This window comes from Nestor notabilis, unplaced genomic scaffold (genome assembly GCF_000696875.1).
Source record: "Nestor notabilis isolate BGI_N333 unplaced genomic scaffold, ASM69687v1 scaffold18897, whole genome shotgun sequence".
Classification (NCBI taxonomy): domain Eukaryota; kingdom Metazoa; phylum Chordata; class Aves; order Psittaciformes; family Psittacidae; genus Nestor; species Nestor notabilis.
The window spans coordinates 57,557-79,629 of NW_009936545.1; the positions used below are offsets into that span (position 1 = coordinate 57,557).

The window sequence follows — 22,073 nt, forward strand, 5'->3', positions numbered from 1 at the left end:
TTCCAATACATTCTCAAATGTTTATAGACTATCTATGCCATGAGGTGGAAAACTCTAAACTTGCCAGTTAAAGAAAAGGCTTTAAAAATTGATTATTCTCATAAAGAGCTTTAGAAACTATTCCTGATGATGTAAAAAAACCCAACCAACCAACCAAAAAAAAACAACCCAACAAATAACCAAGAACAGCAAAACACACTTTCAATAGATGCAGGTTATTGGTGTTTAGAGGGGGAAAAGAGCTGAGCATTCTTAGTTTCCCTGGAAACTATGATGCTACTGTTTATTACCATAAGTGCTTTCCTATTATTTCTTAGTTCCTGTGTTGCACATTTTTCTAGAGGGAAAGAAAAAATTTCTGGAAATATTACTGAATTGCTAAGGAATGATTGCATGTGTTCTTTCCACTTCTTGGGCTGATCTGCCTTACTGAGCAATGTTCTCTTCTACACACTTGCCCTCATGTAATATAATACAGTTTCCAGACTCATCTGGAGATGAGGGAGAGAATGGTGTTACCTTACAAAAGCTATTTTGATACAGCTGCCAAATTTCCATTAAAAGAACTGTAATCACATGCGCTAAAGCTGTTTGCCTTGTAAACTATTAAAACCAGCCTACAAGAATAAGCCACTGATTTAATTGATTTATGAATAGTCATATCTATCTAAAAAAAGAATAGAAAAACATCAGTCAGAATAACTACTGTGTTTCTTTCATATGACAGTAATACAATTTCCAAGCTCATATTTCAAGGTATGTAATTACGCTACCCAATAAACTAATTAATCTCAATATAAGAAACAGCTAGTTGGATTTGATGCAGTGCTGTCAATGTTTCTAGCATGAGGTTCATTTTTACAGGCAAAAGGTCTCTTTTTTTGTGTACCTCAGGATGAAGTGGGGAAGTACACCAAATGATTGCAATCTTAGTCCTCTAAGAAACAGGAAAATGAGCCTCCAGCCTTTAAAAAAGCATATGTAATGCATGCACTTTAGACATCAGGGATAACTGATGAATGCTGTATGTGCTTTCAGTATTAATGAAGAGCTCTATGTTTTGATTTCCCAGGAGTACCCAGCACATGTTCTAGCAATCAAGATGCCTCTTCAGAGTCCTTCTGTTTTCTTCTCTTTTCTCTGTCAGCATTGATAGCTTCTGCTTTACTCCCTGTGGTAAGAGAAGGGTGTGAAGCTCTTTTCCAGCATCATTTTTACCTCTGACATATCTGAGCCACGTCAATTCATCCAGCCCTTCCTCCCTGGCTATGAGACTGCTGACGCTAGTGCAGGCAGCAGCCCAGAGCTTTCTGCACTGAGATCCCTGTTCTTGCAGCATGCACCAGCTCCTGATAATTCAAAACTTAATAAAGAGTTGAGTAGGACCTTATCGCACACTTGGATTTCATGGACTTTAATGGAACTCCTCACAGTATAATGATGTCCTAACAATCATTGTATAAAGTACCACTCGCCCTGAGTAAGGACTTTATAAGCCAGAACCAACATAAGCCGAGCTTATCCATCCCCGACTCTATTAAATTAAAAAGCTACTTTTTGTCATCTAAGTGCAAAACAGCACGGCAGTGGTATCAGTACTTATAGCACTAGTGGAGAAGAAAGCAATTTCTTCCCTCTTGATCTTAATCATTAATCTTCATTAGGAATTTTAGCTTCTGAATGTGCATCGTAGAAGACATCAGCATAGCAAACAATTTAAAGTGCATCTGCATAAATAATAGAGGTAGTTTGTTATTTTCATTATACGTAAAATTGTGTATCACTCGCCAGATGTGTTTGATTCAGACAATATGATTTTCATGCCAACTTTATGGTATGTTTGATTTAGGTGAAGTGACTAAAACCTGCTGTTGGGACTGAGTTGCTATTAAACACCAGCTGCAGTTTTTATTTTAATTAATAGTTTAAGGAGTAGAATACCTTGCTTTAATTAATGTGTTAACCCTTCAAGCTACTCCAAGAAAGGTCACAACAGCAAAGTGTTTTAAATGTTGAATAGAATATGGAATATGGAACCAGGCTAACCCAGATTTTGTAGTAAGACTGATTATTGCAGGATGGGCAGCAATTGCTCATAGCAATTATCCCTTTCCAGGCTTTTAACCGAATCTGCAAACATCTTACAGATGTGCTGTTGTGCCAAAGCTTTCCTTGATCCATTCTGAAAATCCGTCCAGTCATGTAGTAGTTTAAATGTGGATCTCAGCATACAAATTAAAGCTCCAGCTTTTGACAGCCTGGGCCTGCATTTAAAAAAAAACCCAGCCCTTTAATGTGATTACTCTAAATGTCTCTTTGTCAGTCTACTACTTTCCATTGTTAAATTGCAAACATGGTGGCCAAACTGGTACAGAAAAGACATGGGCCTGTTGGAGAGGGTCCAGAGGAGTGCCACAAAAGTGATCACAGGGATGGAGCACCTCTCCTATGAGGAAAGGCTGAGAGAGTCTGGGTTGTTCAGCATGCAGAGAAGATGACTCTGGGGAGACCTTATTGCAGCCTTTCAGTACTTAATAGGGGCCTGTAAGAAAGACGGAGAAAGACTTTTTAGCAGGGCCTGTTGTGATAGGATGAGGGGTGATGGTCTTAAACTGAAAGAGAGGAGATTCAGGCTGGATGTGAGGAAAAAATTCTTTACAATGAGGGTGATAAAATCCTGGCACAGGTTGCCCAGAGAGGTGGTAGATACACCATCCCTGGAGACATTCAAGGGCAGGCTGGATGTGGTTCTGGGCAACCTGATCTAGTTGAAGATGCCCCTGTTCATTGCAGGGAGGTTGGACTAGATCACCTTTGAGGGTCTCTTCTGGCCCAAACCATTCTGTGATTCTTTGAATATCTCAAGGGTATGAATTTGTTAGAAATATGGGAAAATAGGGTGGTGAAGAGGGGTCTTGTAAATGGCCTTTGTAAATACAAAGGAAGCCTTCTGATTTTGCTCCTTGAATTAAACATCAGATAAATTCATATGCAATCATAAATGCCCAGCCATTTGAGAAACTTCATCCAGAGATCACAAAGTATGGGGTGCCAGTGAATCCAGCTTTGAAATGCAAATCCTTGGAAATTACCTTCCATTGCTGTCTCTACTAATGGAGTTATTTGCTTCACTATTGTTTGCTTTTGAAGATATTTTCGAGCAAAATAATCATATCTTCTACTGTAAGGACCATCATGGTTTCTTTACCATATGATAACAATGCAGAAAATTTAGGACATCCAGAAAGAAAAAATTACAAATAAGTGTCCAAAAAAACCCCATAGTTAATGGAAAAATCAGCAATCTAAGTGACTTCGGCTTTTACTGCCTGGAGGATGTTTGGAGAACAGGAGGGTTGGAAGCATAGTTAGAAACACTGGACTGGCAATCTGGAGATGTTTAGCTTATTTCTAGCTGTTTAACAGGTTTCTTTATGTGCAGTGCTGGACCAGAGCCAGTGTCAGCTCTAGGCAAAATGAACTTCTATGATCCAGCAACAAGTCAAGTCACACTCATGCAGATCACTGCAGATGATTGGAGCTGCCAAGGTGGTCCCAAGGGCATCATTTAGAAATAGCAATTCATAGAAATAACCAGAGGTCTAATTTTGTTTACGGAAGAACCTGTTTTACTGATGATGATGAGAATCCACTTTGATTTTTGGATCCAAATTTGAGTCTCACAGCCAGAAAAAATGCAGTCTTTTTTGAAAATAGGCATGTTTCCTAAATAAACCACTGGAAGACATTAAGATGTTCTGTGAGCAATAGGACACAGCCTAGTTGTATGGATTTCTGTCCTACGTTCCCCACACTTTGACTTTAGCAAAAATGCTGCAGATTGTTCCAAGATCAGTAAAGCAAAAGTGAGATTTCAAGTGATGGTAATAGAACATATTTCTACTGCACCTCAGGCTCTTAGAAAGTAGACAAAGCCTAAAAATGTTTTGCCAATACAAATGAATAGCTAGTAATTAATTACTGTTAAAATCATAAACATGATAGTGTATCATTTATTAATAGCTTGACAGCTTTTTTATTGCAGTGGGTATACATACTGGTTGTTCCGTTCCTTTAAAACTTAATTATGCAGTTGCTCTGCAGGAACAGAGTCGTAATGAAAACAATCTGCAGTGAAATCACTGCAGTATAAGGAGTTTAGAAGACAGTTAAGTTTTCTTGTCTTTCCCTTTGCATGTAGGAACTGAGGCTAGTAGAAGTGATTTCAAATAAATGAAATAACTGTGGAAGCTGTAAAAGTTCTGTGCTTCTAGCATTTTGTGTATATAGTACTTGGCTATTTTATTTTGCCTTTTTCTTACTGTTTATACCTTTGTCTCCTACCCTGGAAACCCTTGAGCATATGCTTTTGTGTGAATGAGTATCTTCACTGATCTCAGCAGTACTGGTCTACCTGTTAGGTATGCTAGGTACCCTAAAAAAGACATTTCTTTGAGGCAGCAGGAGAGAGAAGGTCCTGATCTTGTGCAGGAAGGGTGACAGAATTGTTGCCATCACATGTGACACAGGGGACACGTAGCAAACTCACTGTTCCTGTGGCAGAAATAAAGCTGGTTTTAGATTCCTTGCCCCAGTAAATCCGTAACTGAATGTTGTATTTCGCTTTTGGTTGCACCTAATATAAGACATTGAGTCCCAGTCCAGACAAAGTCTCATAGATGCCACCACACTGGCAGCACTGACCATTATCATCATGAAAACAGCTGCTGCATTGCCCTTACCTGCTGAGGAGTTCCAGCACTTTTTAACTATAGTAAAAGTATGTGGTTGACATGGCAACATGTTCCATGACACATACCAATTGATTGGTTTCTCCACTGAAGGGAAGTCCCTGCTTCTTTGAAATCACAGGTAGCAGCTGTTCCCACTCCACTGATGATGACAAGTGCATACATAGTCCTGACTGTCTGCACTGTCTCCTTCCATGATTTGGAAATGTTTAGTCCTGCTGCGAAGGTTTGCAACTCCATTGATTCAGTGTAGTTTTAATCTGTGGATGCTTATGGCTTCCCTCGCAGAAACTCCCATGAGGCTTTTTCTGTTAAGGCGTTTGTTTAGAGTAAAGAATATTTTTCATGGACAGCTGATGAAATGAGTTTTATATAAACTATAGAATGATATATTTGCTGGTGAAGGACTTGATCCTGCAAAGTGTACACTAAGCATGCAAGCACTGCTGCCGATTTCTACTGGTCTACCTCTTATCAGTAAAGATTTTGTTTAGTGTATTTGCTGAAGAAACCTGTTGCTCTGCACATCACTGCACAGAGAGACAGAATTAAGAGCATTTAAAGTGACTTGATTGGCAGTGAAATGGAACAATGCAGAATTTGATCATGTCACTACAGAGAAGTTGGCAATTTAGTGACTGATTTAAGAGCTCAGCTTGATTATTCATAATTTCAGAGTAAGCCAGAGATGCACAAATCAAAACCGTGGACCTAATTCTTCTGAAGTCTAAAGTTGTTAGAAGTGGAGATAAACTTGCTTTCCTTTTAATATTACCTGTACTAAGGCTCCTGTAATTCTAACAATACTTTGAACAGTTTTATTGGCCTCACTAAGATTAATCTTCAAATTGGCCTATCTTTTAGTTTATGTATCTTACATCCAGTTTAATACACACTAGTAACATTTCTATATGGACCTGGAACAAATGTTGGAAATTCATAGAAATCTTTTTAATGGGTATTTACTTTATAGGCTTGCAGGTGCTAAATATAGGTCCATTCTAATGCTGTCTCATTATTCAGCTAATATATTGCTCTTTCCAGTATAACTGAAGGCTTATTAAGCATTGGTTGCACTAATGTTTATGGGCACTGCTATTGCTTTTTCTGATTTTAAGTGGACTTGTGCTTTTGTAGTTTGGATAGAGTGTGACAGTGAAACTTCACGTAAGTCTCTGAGTCAATGAGACTATCATCCCCTAGTGGCAATTTATACCCATAACAGATGGATCTATGTTCTGGTTTGATTGTTTTTTCTTTTCCCCCTGGTCTTCAACCAGTTAACTATTCAACTTGGGTAGACTAGTTCTAGAGAATGTCTTTCCATGGCAGTTTGGACTTGGTTTCAGATGTCTTAAGATACACTCTATCCATAAATTTTACCTAACATGGAGATCCAAAGCCCAAGGATTGTTCATCTGTGAATAAAGGACTAAGGCTCAAATCTTTTGCCTTGCTGTTTTACAAGTGGATGTTAAAAATAAACAGGACTCAGGTCAAGACCTGGGTTCTGAATGGAAGGATCTTCCGCTCATGTATAAATTATCCATACCACCACACTACCACCCATAACCTTGATTCAGCTTTGCAGACTGTTTTGTTGCTTGAGGACATGTACCAATGAGAAGCTAATCCTGCAAAGCTTGCTTGGTTTACAAGTCCATCTATCAGTGGATGGACTGATGTTGTCACCAACACTAAATGCTGTTTTCACATTCATTCTCATTGTCTTGGCAAATACATCCATGGAGGAAGTAGTTCTGAGCAATTTTATGTCTCCAATATGGAATGCTTTTCTGCAGATCACAGTAGGTAGAATTCTCTTTCAACTCATTAATTTCCATGGGTGATAATTTTATCAAAGCTCTTTTTGGAAAGGATTTTATATTCTAGGTCTCAGCTTGTAGGTATTTCCTGGGCTTATACTGGTGGTATAAGGTGTCAAACAACTCAGATACTTTAATTTTTACTTAGCAGTTTAGTGGGTTTACTTTTTTCCCAATGCATAAAGCATATATTTCACTCTCATATATCCTGTTGAGGAAACACTTATAGTTAGGAACTGCCCTTAATTCTGTAGATGTCATTGGAAGGGAAAAAAAAAAGAAAGAGAAAAGTTTAAAAGAAAATAAAGTAGATTCAGGGTATTTTAAAATTTGAAATTTAAGACTTACACTATACATTTAATGTATGCATTTCTAAGCCTTCATTTAGGCAGAGAAGCTTAAAAAGTCTCACTATCTCTGGAACACTTTATCTTGATGGCAGCCATCACCTAAAATATTATGCTGCATTGAGCAAAAAATCTCAGGGCACTGCCTTCCTTAGGTAAAAGAAGAACATAGCTTTCTGTGCCAAATATGAAAAAAAAGCAGTAAATTTATTTTACTGTCTCTATATGACTTAGGGATTGATATTAAGAAAATTAATTAATTTTAGTTAAGAGGAATTATTTATACCTTATTGTTTGACAAAACATGTACTGCTGTGAAGAAAGAGGTTACTCTGAAATGTACTCACAACATGGAAAAATGAGGGTAGAGTGCTGGTCACTCCTTCTTTGTCTAATCTTAGGCTTTCCTAATGCTAATGGTATATGTGCAGATGAATGAACAGTAGCCAAGCATGAAAAATCTTGCATATGTTTAAAATAATAGTGTGGATTCAGAAACAGTGAAATATTATTTTTCCATAAGCAATAGCAGACTAGAAAAATCCCCAGTTTTATAGTGTCAGAACACAGGCAGTTGTGAAGGTTAAGGAGGAACTACCTTTAAATCAAGGAGCTGTCAGGATTTTCCCATTATGTTTTTTCGAGGGCTGAAGCCAAGATTAAACTCTATGTTTATCACTGTGATGTAAAAGACTATTACTGGATGATCGTGGTGCCAGCGATTGGCCTCTTTACAGTAACAGATTTTAAACACAAGTCCAGATGTGCAGCTTGCTAAAAACTTTTTAAAAAATGAACAGTAAGGATGAAGAAAATCTCAATAAGCAAGTATTTTTTTGCCTTTTTTTCCTTGTTCCTTTGCTTAAGACCTTTTAATTTAAAAAAAAAAAAAAGCTACTATGAAAAAAATAAAATTCCCAATTTTTTAAATTTAGAAATTACAGGAGCCTGTTTCCTTTTTATTTTTTTAAAATACTTTGATCACATCTGATGATCCTAATGACTTCAGCTGGATTAATTCATCAGCAGTTACCTCAAAGCATATAGGAACAGGTTTAGTTTGTCACTTAGATGAGATTTTTACATATTATCCATCCAGAAAGTCTTGGGTTTATAGCAGTTCCAGAGTAAAATCAGCCTATAGTGGCAGTGCATTTTTAGTCTATATATCTACAGCTACATGAGTCTTTTACTAGAAAGAAAACATCTCCAAAAAGTGTAACTTAATCAGTATTGTTATTCTAGCAGCTATTTCTAGTGGTCTAATTATAAATGCCACCACAGCTATTGCCTGATTGTTTATTCTGCAGCATATGGTTTATGTCAATATGTTTCTAAACAATAAAACAAGCAGAGTCCAGTTTTCAGTTAACTCTACATGATGTAATTGCAACTCCACTGGAAATTATGTATCAATTGTTGCATTTATCTAGCAGGCATAACCACACATGTTAAATATTTTGGCTGGTAATACAGTTTTTAAAGACACCCTTTTTGCTTAGAATGACCACAGATACATTTACTTAAATGAATGGGTTTACATGTACTTGTCTATTACAGCAGTCACACAGTGGATGTATTTATCTACAAATTGAAGTTTGGCTACTGTAACTGTAAGTGAGGAACATCAGCTTTTTCTGCTTTACTAGCTTTATCTTTAATCGCACTTACAGAGAGCCCTTAATGGATTGTGAGATCCGATAATTGAGGTGGCAAGCTTAATGGAGCATCTTGTTATGCTACACAGTTTTGTTGCAAATTATTCTATATATTAATGCATGAATCCTTTGCTATAGTAAAGTGAGGCAAGAATTTGAGTGGCTAAAGAAGGTGGGTCCAGCTAATGGCTGGTTGCAACAATAAAGCTTAAGAACCATGAGAGCAGCTGCTTTTAGAGAATGACACAATTATAAGATGCAACCAGTATCTGAAATGTAGCAGTGAATGATTTTGTCTAGCAGTGGTTTATCTGAGTTAAAATAACAATGGTTAAAAAGTGCACATGTGATTATCTTCATTCACCCTGTAAAAGCCAGGAGATACTAACATCTGTTCAGTATCTTTTATATATGTGACTGTACGCACTATGTCCAGGTCTTCTCGCCTCTCTGTCTGTGGAGATACTGAGCAATGTCACCACTTTCAGTGCAGAAATATATGGAGACATTTTTTAAACAGAGTAAGAACTGTGGTCTAGACCATTCCCTGTCAGAATAATTTCTGAAATAGGTTTTTGGCTAAGTGGTCCATTTGGTAAAGGCATAAGGTCTCTTACTGAAACAGTCACCATCCGTCTGAACTTCTGCTGTAGGAACTGCTCACAAGCTTGGTTACTGACTGTGCCTCTCACTGTATCCTTTTGGCAGCCATCTGTCTCTCTCACAGGATATTTCTTGTTAGTGCAGTATGGAGAATTTCCTGTGTCAGTGACTATTCTTACAATACATCAAATAGGGTACTGCGAGAAAGGCACATGTAATCCTTATGACATGCAATAATCCACATTATCTCTTCCAAGGAAATTCTGCCAGCTAAAGGGGCAGTAGTTGCCTTATCACACTGAGGCAAAGGTTATGCTTCCCTCCCTGCCACCAGTACTGATTATCTGTTTATTGCAAAGCACTTGATTTAAAGCCCACGTTTACTCACTGTGCCCTGTGATGCTTAGCAAATTGAAGAAACTGTGCTTCTCAAAAAGCAACATGTACTGTGCTTTTGTACAGTACTGAGTGTCAATAAAATGCAGTTTAGCTAAAACAAAAATACTGACTGTCAGTAAAGAGCAGTTTAACTAAAAGAAAAGGCGTATTTCTGACAAAAAGTCTTCCACAGCAGCAGAAGCAGTAGAATTGACCCAGAAAATACTGACATTATTAAAAATGCAGGTTTAATTACTGGTTTTTAATATCCAAACTCTCATGTTCAAACCTTCAAACACAATAGCAGCATGAGCAATAGGCATTTGTAAAGTTGTTATCAGCTGAAAGATCTGTTAAAAACACAGCTAAAAGGTTTCTGCTTCTACCAAACGTGCACTCCTACACACGCCAAAATCTGTACGCCAAACCTGGTGTGAAAAAGGTTGCCACAGAAACCTTCCTGTGTGTATTGAGTATCTTTCTGCGTCATTTGTACATAGAATAGACAGAAATGTGTCTTTAACAGGCAGATTGCCCATTGCCAGGATGTAAGCAATTCCATGGGATATGATGAAACTTATTTTGAAAAATAAAGACAGAATGAAATGCAACATATAATCATTTTTGATTGAGACTAGAGGAAAAATGGTCCTGTTCAATGAAATATACAGGAAACATTTAGGAGAACAGAATTTAACTTTCAGGATTGTTAAACAAAGAGAGAAATAAAACTGTCACAAATTCTGTCATTTTTCATTAGAATTTTGAATTTCCAGCAACCTTCAGGGTGTTCATTCTGTACTTTACCAAAGTGCTATGTACACAGCTAAAGAAATAACAGAAGGTTTGGGGCTTGATGTAACTCCCAGTTAGCCCAAATTCACAAATGTGCAATGTATATAGAGAAAAACTGTTCACACAGTCTTACTTAAAGCTTCTTAACAGCTTAAAATGATAAAAAGTCCTTAACACAATTTAAGAACTTAAACCACTTAAACTGTTTGAAGCAGCTTGTGAGTTTGAAGAGTTCTGGCTGGGGAGGGAAAGGCATCCCTGCTGAGCTGCAGCCCTGGGAACAGAGATGGCCAGCAAAGGGGCCCTTTTGGAGCCAAACTTGGGAGACCTGAATGTGACATGATGGAGAAGAAGGAAGTATTTTCTACGTATTTTTTTATATAGTGTGTATATGCCCGGATTGCTTTGCTTTAAATAGTATTGCAGGGAATTTTACATGGGTGTGAGGTGTAAACAGTGGCATCCTTGCAGTGAAACAGGGAAAAGAGTTGCAGAAAAATACTGTCTATTGTATGGAAAACAGTTTCACCTCATGGGCCAAGTGAAGGCTCCTCAGTAGCATTGTGCTTGCATTCTGCAAGAGCTGCAAGGCAAAATGTTTTGCTTTTGTGGCTCCAGTAGTTGGAGGCAAGTGGGAGGTGGTATGAGTTTGCCTTTCAGATGTTTTGAGGATTTTTTTTTTTCTAAAAGATTGTTTTGGAGAGAAAGAAATGGGGAGAGTAGAGAGGGTTGCTTTAGTTCAACTGATCTCAAACAGCATTGACCAACAGTCTGTTGGTCATATCAGAAGGATGTTGCGTTATGTGAAGTTACACATTATAAAATGCAAAATAAACCATTATTTATGAGATGCAGTTTGATTCCTCCATGTGGTGGTCAGTGGTTGAATGTGTGTTTATGTGTGTGTATGCTCAGATGAAAAAAATGGTGGCATTGCACAGAAGTGATACTTGAGGACAAAGGAAGGAGGCACAGAATGGGAATGAATGCATAAAGGTGGATACTAGGATGCTGCTTCTGATGCCAGTGATGCCACCTTAAATGTTTTGAAACTTAGCCTGGTTTTCATTGATGTAGGCAGTGATTTACACCTTCCTGTGCAGAAAAGGCTGTAAACCAGGAGTGAATTACATTCTGTACAATTTGAAAATAAATGGTGCATTCACAGCCACTCAGGTTGAGGCCCATTTACACTTCCAGAGTGGTATGATGAGTAAATGAAAGTTAGGCCTGTGTGTGAATGAAAAATGCCTGTTTTACCAGAGGCTGTGAAAAGAGAGAGAGAGTTAGTGGAAATTGGAAGCAAGACTTTTATTTGTTTGCTTAAAGCAGCTGTATTGATTTGGAGTCAGATGGAGTATTGGTGTAACTGCAAACTAATTCCACTGAATTCTGCAAGGTATGTCTGGTGATGCTGATGGGGCTGGAAGTTTGTATTTATTAACTGAGGGTTTCCTATGCTCGAGTGAGTCTTTATTTTGCACTATGATATTGTGAAAACTTAGTATTGTAATATTTAACATGAATGTTATCTGTCTTAAAAAAGTCTTTACTGGGGTGAAAAAGAGCTCGGGTATAGTTAAATTAATACAATATCAATACAATTACATTACTTCTTTGTTTTATGATGAAAAAAGAGATATGCAAATGTTACTTAGTGAGGGTAAGTGCTTTTTGACTAATGACATAGTAATCATTTATTGAATGAAATCTTGGTAATGATGTACTATGTAATACTAATAACTCAATATCACTTGAATTTCAGAACATTTCAGGATCTGTCCAAACAAATGGATATATCTTATGGTACAGTCAGGGATTCAGCAGTGTATGAATACTTTAAAGCAAAAGGGACCAACCCTTTGGAGCAGGATAACACATTTGCTGAATTGTGGAGGACTATCAGTAAGAATAATGGAGCAGATAATTGTGTATCGAACCCTTCTGAAGGCATCAGAAAGGTAAAAGTGGATCACAGGGGGTTTCATTTATTTTTTGTGCTGTATTGATGTTGTTTGCATAGAGTTAATAGTGTTCAGTCACAGGAAAGCAATTGCATAGTCATTAAAAAAAGAAAAAATTCCTATCTAAAGTTCCTTCTAGTAACCCAATGGCAGCTTAGAATCATGTTTTTGGGTCGTGGTTTTGAATGTAAGTACTTTAGCTCTACCTAAATCTTCAGTATGTAAGTCTTTCTTTGGATCTGGCTGTGAGATTTCTCAGTTTCTTGAGAGCTCTGTTAATACCATTTTCAATATCATTCTTTACATTATCCAGGTACTGACTCTTTGCTCATTTGAGTGGGTTTTTTTTTTTTCAGAGGTGGTGGATTGAACTTGCTGGAAACATGAGTAAGAATCAAGGGATCCACTGAACATAAAATCATTTCTCTTCTCTTAGAACAGAATTTTAATGAAAGATTTTCTTTGTTTATTCCAAACTTTAAAAAATGCACTCATATGTTGCTGTGCTTTCACTTGCTTTTCACCATGCTTTTATTTCTCTCAGATATGACCACACAATTATTCTGTAAGTCTACTGTCATTTATTACAGCTAGATTTGCCTAAGCCAGAAATGTAACTGTAGGTTGGCAGGCTTTTCAGAATACCAATTATATTGTCTGTATGGGACTGGCAGCTCCATCCTATCTATGTGATAATAACTTTTCATATTGTTTGATTTCAATATAGTAGGATGATTTTTATATAACTTGATCAGTTCATTCAATTAACATCAACAATAACCAAATTTACTTCAGTCCCCAAAGCTGACCAAGGCTGCTATTTGATTAGACACCTGCATAAATTTGGCTTAATATTTCATAACATTGTCAACTAAACTGTTGTGTTTGTAGTTTAAATGTTGCTCTTCCTAGCTCATTGAGCTCTTTGAATGGAGACAAGTTTTTCATGTCAAGTATTATGGCTAGAAACTGTTTTTTCTAAAGAAGAATTGAGGTCAGGCAAGGAAATGGGACTTCCTCTTCATAAACATGTACTGCTGCGTGAAAAAGAAGTAAATGTGCCTTAAAAATGTATTTTATAGGAAATAGGAAATCTAAATCTCTCTAGCATAAAGAGATCCCTAAACCATTTTTCTCAATGAGGACTGACACAATGCAAAAAAAAAAAAAAAATTACTATTATCCTTTCTCCCCTCCTTCCCTTTTCCATTTTCTTCAGACAGCATCACAGTTCAGCTGCAGTTACAAAGAAAGCAATGCCGCTTCAATGCAAAACAGGAGAGTGCTGCTTATTTATGGTACAGGCAGGTATTTCAGATGTTTGTCTCTATTCCATTTACCTCTCTCCATTTTCTGGAGATTTTCCTACTCCCTTTGACTGCCTAAAAACAAAAGGATAAAAGTGGAACAAAGTCCTAAAAGCTTTTGTGGCATTTGGTTGCTATGGCAGAGGTCTCTCTTCAGACACAGTAGTTCCTGTAGCCACAATGACCATCTCTCATTGTCAAGGCAAAGCTTCTGCAACACTGGTCGAGCCATGGAAAGCGCATTTAGGCACTGCAGAATCACCTAAGTGACAGAAGCATGTTTCAGAGACGAGGGGGCAAGTTGTTTTTGTCGTACGCTCAAGGCAGTTGAAAGTGGTCGCTGAAGATGGAAAACATCATCCTATTCATAAACGTCTCTGCACAGCATAAGAGAAGGTTACCAGACAAATCACTGCTCCATACAAAATGCTATTTTGCCACTTGAGTTTTCTGGTACTATAAAATATGAGGATTGACTAATGCTGTAGTATGGAAAGTTTCTTTCTGGGCCAAGCTACAGATAAGATCCCCAAGAAGCATGCAGTAGGTAGCTCCTGCCATCTTATCCCAGGTGGACACCGGTACTGGAAGAGCACACATTTCTAAGCCATTTGTAAATCTCAGCAAACTTTTTACATAATCATAGAATCATAGAATAGTTAGGGTTGGTAAGGACCTTAAGCTCATCTAGTTCCAACTGCCATAATACCCACAGCCCATCAGTTCTTCAGGGCAATTATTAATTACTACAACATATGTAATAACCTGTGACTTTTTTTCACTGTGGGCAGCCATTTTTGCTTTGAAAGAATGAAGTAATATGATCTTTCATATATTACTATGAAGTAATATGTAATCCTCTCTATATATTTTATATATATACATATAGGAGAATTAAACTGTTACTGCTGTATTTTTTAAAGGCTTTGCTTCGGTGGAGACTGTTCTCCTGTCCAATCAATTTGGTGCCAAAATTTCTCTGAATCCTTTCTTTTCTTCCTGTACATCACTTTTGATGAAAAGTGATGAAAATCAAGTACAGTACAAAATGTGAATGTATCATTGATTTAGGTGATGACACAGGAAGAGTTTATTCCTTCCCTTTTTTGCTTCCTTCAAAAGTTTCTGTCTGAAAACTAAACATTAAATCAGAGCATTTCCTGTTGAACAGTCACCTCTGTTAATTTTTATCTTGAAAGTAAAAGTAATTTAAAAAGTTCAATTAGTAAGATTATTTAAAACTATATTTTCCAATAATTTATTGTCCACAGCAAATTTTATATTGTGAATTATGGTTGCTCACCCATGTGTTTTCAGGAGTCCTCATAAATTTCTTCATTTCTTGACCCCTTTGGAGGAAAAGCAAATGCCTCCTTAAACCTGAATATATTACATCCTTCAGTGGCTCCTTAATTATATTATTTTTTAAATCATTTGAACAGGATTAAATGACATGTTTTCATTTTATTAGGACCATGTTGCTTCTCTTAAAACACTTCTTTATAGCTAATAAATGTTATCCAAGCATGTTTTTTAACTACTCCACTAATGCCAATATAAAGGTCACTTTTTCATATTTCTGTAGTACCAGCTATATATTGGGATCAGCTGCAGTGACACTCTGTTCTGGCTGTAAGTTAATCATGAATGTTTCATTATTCTGGCACTTTAGCATGGTAGCTTCTTCATAAGTTTCAGATAAATCACAGACATATCGTTGATCAATGTGAAATCATCTTTTTTCAAGTTATTATTTCTTACCATTCTTTCTTTGAAGAAAACCGTCATTTAAGCCAAGATCCTTTAAACAGTATTTTTCCATCTCCCTCCATGTTGAAGAGTGACAATATGAGGTTGCTTACAGCTAAGTATTACTGTTCTTTCTGTGGTCCTTATTATATCTAGGAAGCAATTTTCCCATGGCTCTTTTTTTTTTTTTTTTTTTTAATTTTATTTTATGATTGTGAAGAAGAAATATCTTTCATGTAAGTTTTGCCTAGAAGATTCTTTTATTCTTAAATCTGCTTTCTTAAACCTCTTTGACCAAAGATAAACCTGGTGATTTTGGTGTAAACCACCATAGTAGTTCCACCTGGATGGAATAAATGAGCTTTGCTTTGGCTGAATTTCAGTTAAAAGAGGTTTTTGAAAGTTTAACCATGCTATTTTTGTTTTGTTCTGCAATATGCCTGCATGCTGGGAGTCATAGTAAGGCCTTAGGAAAAGTATAAAATTTAGCTTATTACTGTGCTTTATTTCATTTTTTATTCAAGCTATCTTAGCTATTCTCAGCTGCTATTTGCCACATTCCGTTTTACCATCTTTCTCTCTATATTACCTTTGCAAAGATGTCTGATCAACAGAGAATTTTTTGGGCCACAAAAACATACAATGCAGGCTTTAGGTGCCTGACCTATGAATGCAAGAGGCTGAGGATATGGATCTTTGCTGTATTGTGATTAGGACTCGGTTTCATGTGTAGGTACATCTGTATCATATGCAACTAGGTAGCCTTGAGACAGTTCCTGCTTATACATCCCATGCATCAGTACCAGGCGTTTCTTGGAATTCTTAGTCTTCTTACTGCGCATATCCCTCAGGCCTGGAAGCTAAGGGGTATGCACATGTGCACACGTGCATTCTTTCACGTGACAAAAATGAAAAATTTAAACTACTTTTAAAAAGCTTTGGGTTGCTTTTTGGTTGAAAATGTGACCTTGATTTTATTTGGCTTTTGCTGCTTGCCTACTGAAGCTATAGAGAATATAACACTGTCTCAAACACACATGTATGTCTGTGGTTGTGTGTCTTGTACATACATTTTCAAAGTTTGACAGATTTTCATTAAATTGAACAAACAATACTGCTTAGCTGTCACAGCAGATATTAATAGAGATGTCAAGGATGTTGAATTTAGACCACAAATAAACACTTGGTCATAAGGAAGCTTTGCATGCAATGAACACACTAATAGTACAAGGTCTCCACTCTCCAGAGAAGAAAATTATGCAAGTGAAAGAAGTTTTGGAAGAGACAAATCTTCCCTTAGGAAAAAGGAATATTTCAAGATTCTGGTTTTGGCAATCAAAGAGGGGAGACAGTCTTACATTCAGTATTTCTGGAAGTTGAGAAGCATGAATAGCTAAGAGTTGAAAACTCAGATTCCTGTTTATGCTAAAATGATCAGGCTGTCAGAGAAATAATGTTCTACATATGTGATTGCACTGGATAGAATTATTTATGTCACAAAAAATATAAAATTGAAATGAAGAGACCTGTCTGACTTTGTTTATTGACCACTTACAGTTGTAGGATGTAACTTAGGACAGCAACAATGCAAATGCAAGAGAAGTAGACCTTTTCAAAAGATCTGCTGTCCAACTTTGAAAGACAGTGTACAAAGCTCTGCTATATAAACTAGCATACAGAATGCTGAGGCTTGAAAAGTAAAATCAATAATGTGACCTGAAACCAGAACATCTAGACATTGTCTTATAATTGAAATTGAATGTTTGAGGAAGACTCCTCAAATATTACTAAGAGAAAGATGATGAATGTATGACATGTCAGTGTTCTTCTTTTCTAATTTGTAAATTTGAAAAGATCACTTGTAGAGCGATTCTAAAACAACTAAAAGATATGGCTCTCTAAAAGAAACAAACATACAAAAAAAACCACACACAGACAAACAGAACAATGCAAACCGCATTTTAGGAGAGTGATTTAGGCCAAATCTTTTCTGGGTCTCCTCTTTCTGTACATCCATCAGGCAAGTTTTTGTTCTCTAATAACAGGGATTTTGTGTAAATTCTGTGTACAGTATCAAGTGCTGTTGTCTTTGCTTCAGTTAGTACATATTTTTAATGCACTTGGACAGTTTTCTATTGTAGGTAGCAAAAGCCTATGTACTATTTACCATAAAACACAACCTGCCTGAGATGTGCAAAAATTGGGCTTTTGATGGTCCTTCTCTGTCAGGAACACCTGTGGGACTAATGCTCATTGCCTGTTGTCACTAACCAGGTAGGAGGCCTATCAGCACCACTGCAGATGTGAAATCATAAAATCTGAATTTTTAAAGCCCATCACAGGAAGAGCAGAGGGCAAGATGCAGAGATTTGCTGCTAACAACCCAGTTAGTTGTACATGATCATTCAGAAAATACCTTTGTAAAGCACATTTTAGGCTTCCAAGAATGTGAGTTGCTGGCTGAATATAGGCTAGATGCCTTGAGGAATCACTCCCTTGCCATCCTTAATTTTTGATATATCCTTGTGTTAATAGGTTATGAAGCCTTTTCTGGCTGTTCCATATAGTAAACAATAATTTGTTTGTTCTTTCCTCCTTTGCGTGACCATTACCAGTTTAGGTAGACAGCCAGGCATAGTATTACAATGCAGATGTGGAAGTCTTGCTCTGGTCTGGTTTCATACAGTGACATCAAAGTGAGAGATATTTTTATGAACATGTTAGTTTAGTAAGTTGTGTCAGCTAAATCAAAATATGATTTTAAGAGTAGAGTCTTGTGGCTCCTATTTGAATAATTCCTGTAAGGCCCATACTGTAGTTCAGATTTTAATACGGTTTTGTACTAGTATAGCAACAGTTCTGTGGCTACATGTATTAATTACTGTTATTCTGAACTCACCAGGGAGGTGGCAAAGGAGCAAGCAGGGACAAGCCCACAATGGTAGCATATCCTTAACAAAGCGGTCAGTACAGGCCTATTTAAATATTATGAAAGAAGAAGGATGTAACATTTTGATTTTGGACTAACACAGAAGCAAATTAATTTGGGGATCTTTGACTGCCCTGATGTAGATAGAAGGAAAGTGGGGAAAAGTGGTGGATTGTGCTAGATGGCTTACAGAAAATCCAGACAACATACTTTTAGTCTTTGTTTCCCTGGATCCTACCCACTAGAGAATAAGTCACCCATTTGAATTATTGTGATGTTTAAGCAACTGTCAGAGACTTCAGCAAGCTATGGTTTATATCAAAGAGTGGTGAACTAAATTAGCATAATTGCTCAACTGAGGAGTCCAATATAATACAGTAACTAAGGGAGTCTTACAGCCTTACTGGTAAAATAAAAAGCTGAGCTTACACAAAAATGGAAAATATGTGGAAGGATGAACTAATTCTGTGTCAAAGCTGCAACCATTGCCTAAGGGAGCTTACGGGAACCAAAGAAACACATGCAGGACTTCAGTTCTCTGTCTTGCCTTTTTCTAACCTAAAGAAAGATCTGAAATCATTTACTTGCATTAGATGTTCCAGCCCATCTGTTTCATTGTGCTCTGTATGTTCACTAGAGACTTAAAAACATACTACTAAAATATATTAGGAAACCAATTATTACTTTAGCCAATCAAAATTATGACTTTGATGACTTTTTTCTTTACAGAATCCCTATCCAGGGATGTTTCTTACATATTATGTTAAGTAAGGTGATTTACATTCATTGTATGTACTACAAGCAGGCATTGGTTTAAGTCCCAATTAAAGCTGATAGATGAGTGGGTGTGTGCTAAATTAAAACAGTATTTGTCCCAAAACTGAGATAATAGGAGATGCTGGTGACTCTTCTTACCTGTGAAAAAAAAAGAAGGAAACTTAAAGCATGCCTTTGGTTAGCGGAGTAACGTATTTCTTGTTATGTAAGCCTTGCCTACACTTGCAGTTGGCTATGTTATCCTATGTATTCCTTTAAAAATGGAATACCTTTTAGCAAGATTGGACTAGATGAAGTATGGCTGGAAGGGAAGAGCATTAGAAATATACTAAGACAAATAAACTGTGACCTAATGGAATTATCACTATAGAGTAATGACAAGCTCAGGGTTTGTTTGCTTGCTTGGGTTTTGTCTTACCTAGAAATGTAATTTGGTTTAGATCATGTTGTGTTCATGCTGTATTTACAGGCAAAGAAAGGAAACTATGCTTTCCTGTGGGATGTGACAGTGGTAGAATATGCTGCGCTAACGGATGATGAATGCTCTGTGACAGTCATTGGAAACAGCATCAGCAGCAAAGGATACGGGATAGCACTCCAGCATGGAAGCCCCTACAGAGATCTTTTCTCTCAGAGGTAAACCAAAACAAAGCTCATTTGATAGGACTCCTCTCTAAAATTAGCAACCATTTATGATTCATGTTAATTTTGGAAATTATTGAATAAAGGACAGTAAATAAGTGACAGCAGAGACATTATGAATTCAGGCTTCAACAAAACTTTTACTTCTGCTCCATGTGCATCTGCTTGGAAAGGAGGGGGCTGGGGGTGGTGTGTGGCCTCACACCTCCAGGCAGCACTGCTCTGGCAGAAAAAGGGCTAATGTCCTCATAGCTTTTTATGAGCTAGGGGAGAGATTGAGGAGAGCTCTTTGATTCATGCTATATTTTGACAGCTGTGAAGCAATGTGTTGCTCCCTACAAGTAAGCAAGTAATAACGCCCTGGTTTATCCTTTAGAATGGGGAGGGAGGTTGAAGATTCACAACAGTGCAGGAAAACAAGAATTGTTGAGTATTGCATGGGATTGTGAGATTATGAGACTATAAAACTGTACCATTTAGTGATCTTTGAGCTATCAGCTAGGAGTGTTTTTCTTTTCCATGTGAGTGTGTACACTGAAATGGAGACATGCAGTTGTGCAGGCATGTGTGGTCTTAGCAGAAGGTGAGCGGGTGCTCTGCTCCAGGCAGGGAGCTGAAGCAAGATTTCCGTGTTTTCCTCCTTCTTTATAAAAAGGCGTAAAACTCCAGCTGCATAACCAGAGACAAAGCTGCCTCAAGAGAAAAGATTGTTAGTAAACAGCTAAAAGAGTTATCAAACCAAATCCAAAATGAATCATTCATGGAGAGAAGGGACACTTCACAAGAGACAAAACAATGATTAATTAGCAACTGTTAACACAGTAATTCAGGCATTAAGTAACAGCATTGAAGTAAAATCTTTTGCATAAACTACATTTGCTGAAGTAAATGAGTTGGTTGCTGCTTAAATAGATTTGTATTAAGTGGCATACAAACAGTAGCATGCTTAGTCTCATATGATTTTGAAATTATTATGGGAGAGCAGCAGTAGAGTGGATTGAGCATGTCACTATTGGGACCAGCTGTTGCAGCTGAATGTAGCCAGACCAGACATGACTAACTGGAATGTGGTGATTTCCCTTGGAAATGCTTCTTGCGTTACAGTGGAATTTTTTACAGCCTCTTCTTTTTCTGAAGTTGCCTCATGGAGTTCACCTGCTGCTGTGAGGAGAAAGGAATTTTGGTATAACGGAGTTTCAAATGAATACTGCTACAGAGTGGTGGTTGTGGGATGCAATTTTGAATTGGGGAATGGTAGATTTAAGATATATGTGTCATACAGAAAAGACAAAAAACTGAGAAAGTATCACTGTAAATAATACTTGTTTTTTCGCACTTCTGCAGGATCCTAGAGTTGCAAGAAAGTGGAGATTTGGATGTGCTTAAACAGAAATGGTGGCCACGGATGGGACGTTGTGACCTGAATAGTCATACCAATGCACAGACAGATGGGAAGGCACTCAAGCTTCACAGTTTTGCAGGCGTTTTCTGCATTTTAGCAATAGGCCTTCTTCTTGCATGCTTGGTGGCAGCATTGGAGTTGTGGTGGAACAGCAACCGTTGTCATCAAGAAACACCGAAAGAGGTCCATAACTTTTATTCTTATCACAATTAAAAGTAGAAAACATGAGAGTGGAAGTTGTGGGATTTTAGGTGCTCACATACAATAAATTTGATTTATTTTGATTTGCCATACTAAGCTTTGCATATAACTTTTGGGTGGTTGTTTCTAAACAAATAAAAAAAGCAAAACATACTGTGCACATAGGAGGTGCCAAACTGACAGCCCTGGAGACTAAAGTCCTCTATTTATTTATAGAGCAGATACAGCATGGGCAGCAGCAGTGCTAACTTCCCCACATTGCCCCACCAATGTGCCTCAACCCTGACCTGGAGAGACCACCTTTAGGGGTAAGAGAGTAGTTCAGAAACATACCCTCGGCCTCTCTGCTGTGAGTGATGGGGAGGCCAGTCATGGGCATCCAGTTGTGCCATCTGTGGTAATATTTTCTCTGAGCTGAGACCCCATCCATCGGCTGTGAGAACCATATCCATCCTGTGCAAGCTGTGCAGCTGCCAGCCAGCTGGTAGCTGTTTTCCTTCATGGCTGACCTAGGCTGAGTTTGAAGAGATAAATGAGCAATTAAAAATAAGCCAGCTAGTTATTAATTGAGTAAGCCATATTGCCATGAAACTGTTCAAATTCCTTCTTTTCTTTTGAAATCAGTTTTACTTCTAAAAGTAGGAGCCTCTGAGTAAATGAACCTTCGTATGACATATTTCACCTAGGAAAATACATCTGAATTTCTTGGGTTTGAAGTTTTCATGCACAGCAGTGAGTAATATT

At 37.4% G+C, this 22,073-nt stretch overlaps 1 protein-coding gene across 1 annotated transcript in view; it reads left to right on the forward strand.

The window, feature by feature from the left end:
* Nucleotides 1–21,341, forward strand: part of LOC104408714 (glutamate receptor ionotropic, delta-1) — a gene marked incomplete at its 5' end in the record, with an annotated part of 35,403 nt that extends 14,062 nt beyond the window's left edge. Inside the window, 3 exons of the mRNA XM_010018395.1 lie at nucleotides 12,124–12,319; nucleotides 19,554–19,720; nucleotides 21,071–21,341. Of these exons, the coding sequence (XP_010016697.1) occupies nucleotides 12,124–12,319; nucleotides 19,554–19,720; nucleotides 21,071–21,341 (634 nt within the window). The remainder of the gene's footprint in view (nucleotides 1–12,123; nucleotides 12,320–19,553; nucleotides 19,721–21,070) is intronic.
* Between the last annotated feature and the right edge of the window lie 732 nt (nucleotides 21,342–22,073).